The sequence below is a fragment of the Helianthus annuus genome, chromosome 15 (genome assembly GCF_002127325.2).
Source record: "Helianthus annuus cultivar XRQ/B chromosome 15, HanXRQr2.0-SUNRISE, whole genome shotgun sequence".
Classification (NCBI taxonomy): domain Eukaryota; kingdom Viridiplantae; phylum Streptophyta; class Magnoliopsida; order Asterales; family Asteraceae; genus Helianthus; species Helianthus annuus.
Window position 1 is genome coordinate 102437578 of NC_035447.2, and position 2478 is coordinate 102440055.

General features: G+C 43.2%; 1 protein-coding gene across 1 annotated transcript; it reads left to right on the top strand.

Moving 5' to 3' along the window:
- Positions 1 to 1611: 1611 nt before the first annotated feature.
- On the top strand, positions 1612 to 1941 carry LOC110924607 (cysteine-rich and transmembrane domain-containing protein WIH2-like). Its single transcript, XM_022168600.1, has one exon. The coding sequence runs from the start codon at positions 1612 to 1614 to the stop codon at positions 1939 to 1941; it is 330 nt and encodes a 109-aa protein (XP_022024292.1).
- The last annotated feature ends 537 nt before the right edge of the window (positions 1942 to 2478 follow it).

Genomic DNA, 2478 nt, shown 5'->3' on the forward strand with positions numbered 1-2478 from the left:
TTCATTTGAAAATGGCCACGACGTATGCACGGGGTGTAGGCATACACCTGACAGATGCAAATGCTAAATAATATTTATAAACCCACATGTTGGGGATAACTCCTTTGTGAGTTCTATAAGTGGTGGGTCGGTTAATCACGACCGGCTTCCAACCGGCCCCAATTGTATGACAAACATATAAATCAGTATACAAGATTATCTTTAAATAATTGTCCCAAGTTTTAAATGATTTGTGCCATGTGCAGTTAAATTAATTTTCATAAATAATTTTCAAAAGAGTCAGTTAAACTGTATTTACCAGTGTAAACTGACGTATTTTCTTAAAGACTGATTGACAGGTACCTCTCGTAATAGGCTGGAGCTATAGGGTGTCAATAGAGGATCTTGCAAATCCATAAGATACCTGAAGTCTGTTGTTTTTGTTTCTTTGTACATTTATGATCCGCCTGTGGATCTTATTACATTCCAGTCTGTATATTCATAAACTCGAACACTTAGACATTATGGTTTGTAATAGTTTATTACCCAAGCCTTTCGTTGTGCTATTATATTGTGTGTATTGACAATGATGATATCAACTACGTCACGATACTCCCCACCAGGCCCACCGGTAGTATGTGGAAATGTCGGGGTGTGACAGGTTGGTATCAGAGCCAACATTGAGTGAATTAAACACTAACCTTTTGTGTTTAATCTCAATGACACAATAAGCACGTTCCTTAGACTCTCGAGTCTAGGCAAATGACCTAGGATTTATTCTTAACTTTCCTTTGCTGTTTATATTTTATTTTATTTTGTTTTCTTGCTTTGACAGGAAGATCTACTTCAATGCCTCCAAGAGTTAGGGGTAGAGGAAAGGGTCCCATGCGAGGGGGACCATCAGCAGCAGGACCTTCGCACCGACGCACTCCGTCTGCATCCTTTTCCAGCTCTGACTCTCACAATCTGTGGGGTCACTCTTATGAACCAGCGAGACACTCTGTCTCGTTGAGCTCCTCACCTTTATTCCATCCATCATTTGGGCCGCTTGTCCCAGACGAGCCCCAGCATTCGCAACATTCTCAACACTCCCATCACTCCCATGAATCTCACCAATCCTACCATTCGTTGCAATCGCATTCCTTCCATCATTAGGATTCCATCTACTCGCCGATACAGCTTAATCCGAATGATTATGTTAATGACTTTTTAGGCTACAACCCATTGGGCCCTGAGGACCACTTTTCTCAGGAAATGGAGATGGACGACGACCCAGACCCGGAGATGCAGACCGGAACACCGGGCCACCTAATTAGCATCTCAAGTGGTTCCCCATTTCAGGGATCACCGTACCGTGGGCCCGATTCTTTTCAGGAGAGGATGGCCACCTATGATTGGTACTTTACTCCTTCGTACCATAGCTCTCCAGCTCAACCTCCTTTGATTGAGCCCCAGCTTCAACCAATTTGACCTCCACCACTTCCTGTTGAGGAGCCACCTCAACAGCCACCTCAGCCACCTCCCGAGCCTCCGAGGCGAAGGAGGAACGCACGTATATCCGTGAGAGGGGGACCTCGTTTCAGTTCTCCTCAGGGTTCGAGGTCTTACCCTCCTATTCCCGAGGATCCCCAAATGGGTGGACCCTCGAATGCGGTGCCGGAGAACGATCCTCCGCCAGCTTCTTATGCACCACCACAGCCGCCTATGGGTTTCGACAACCCGATCCCGACTTACCCAGGTTCTTCTGGGTACAATCCTTTTGAAAACCCATCGGGATATCCATCGGATTATGGAACTCATGATCCGTACCTTACAGCTGTAGTATACCATCATCTTTACCCTCCAGTTTATCCAACTGGATACCCAGTGCAGGGTTATCAATACCCGCCTTACCAACAACCTCCTCCTCCCCAGCAGCAGCAGCAGCAAACTCAGGAAATCCTGGAGAGGTTAGATAGGTGATGTGTGCGAGGTGTTATATATATTAGGTATATATTTTAAGCCCTTTTTACACTTTTTAGCCAAGTTTTAAATTTATAAAACACGATATTTACTAACACTAAACACACATATGGGCAAGTTCACCCATCGTGGACGTAGTATAGTGTTGGTAAGATACTGAGGTCGTCCAAGGACACAAGAGCTTTTAGTACCGGTTTATCCTCAACGTCTAATCAAATCAAAATTTTAGAAAAAGTTTTTAAACTAAGGAAAATAAAACTAACTAAAATGCTGAAAAATAAAATAAAAGTAAAAACAGATAGACAAGATGAATCACTTGGATCCGACTCGTGTGTAGTGTAACCTTTGATTATTTTCGCACTTTTGCACTTGTTTAAGAGATTATCTTAGTTATTGTAGTAGGCCCCTCTTTTGAAGGCGACGTTACCCTCAACCCAGTAGTTTGAGTCAGCAATGATACAATCCTAAAAGGTCGGATTATTGAAAGATAATTAATTAAGTTATTAATGCATAATGTGGTAGGCCCCTCTTTTGAAG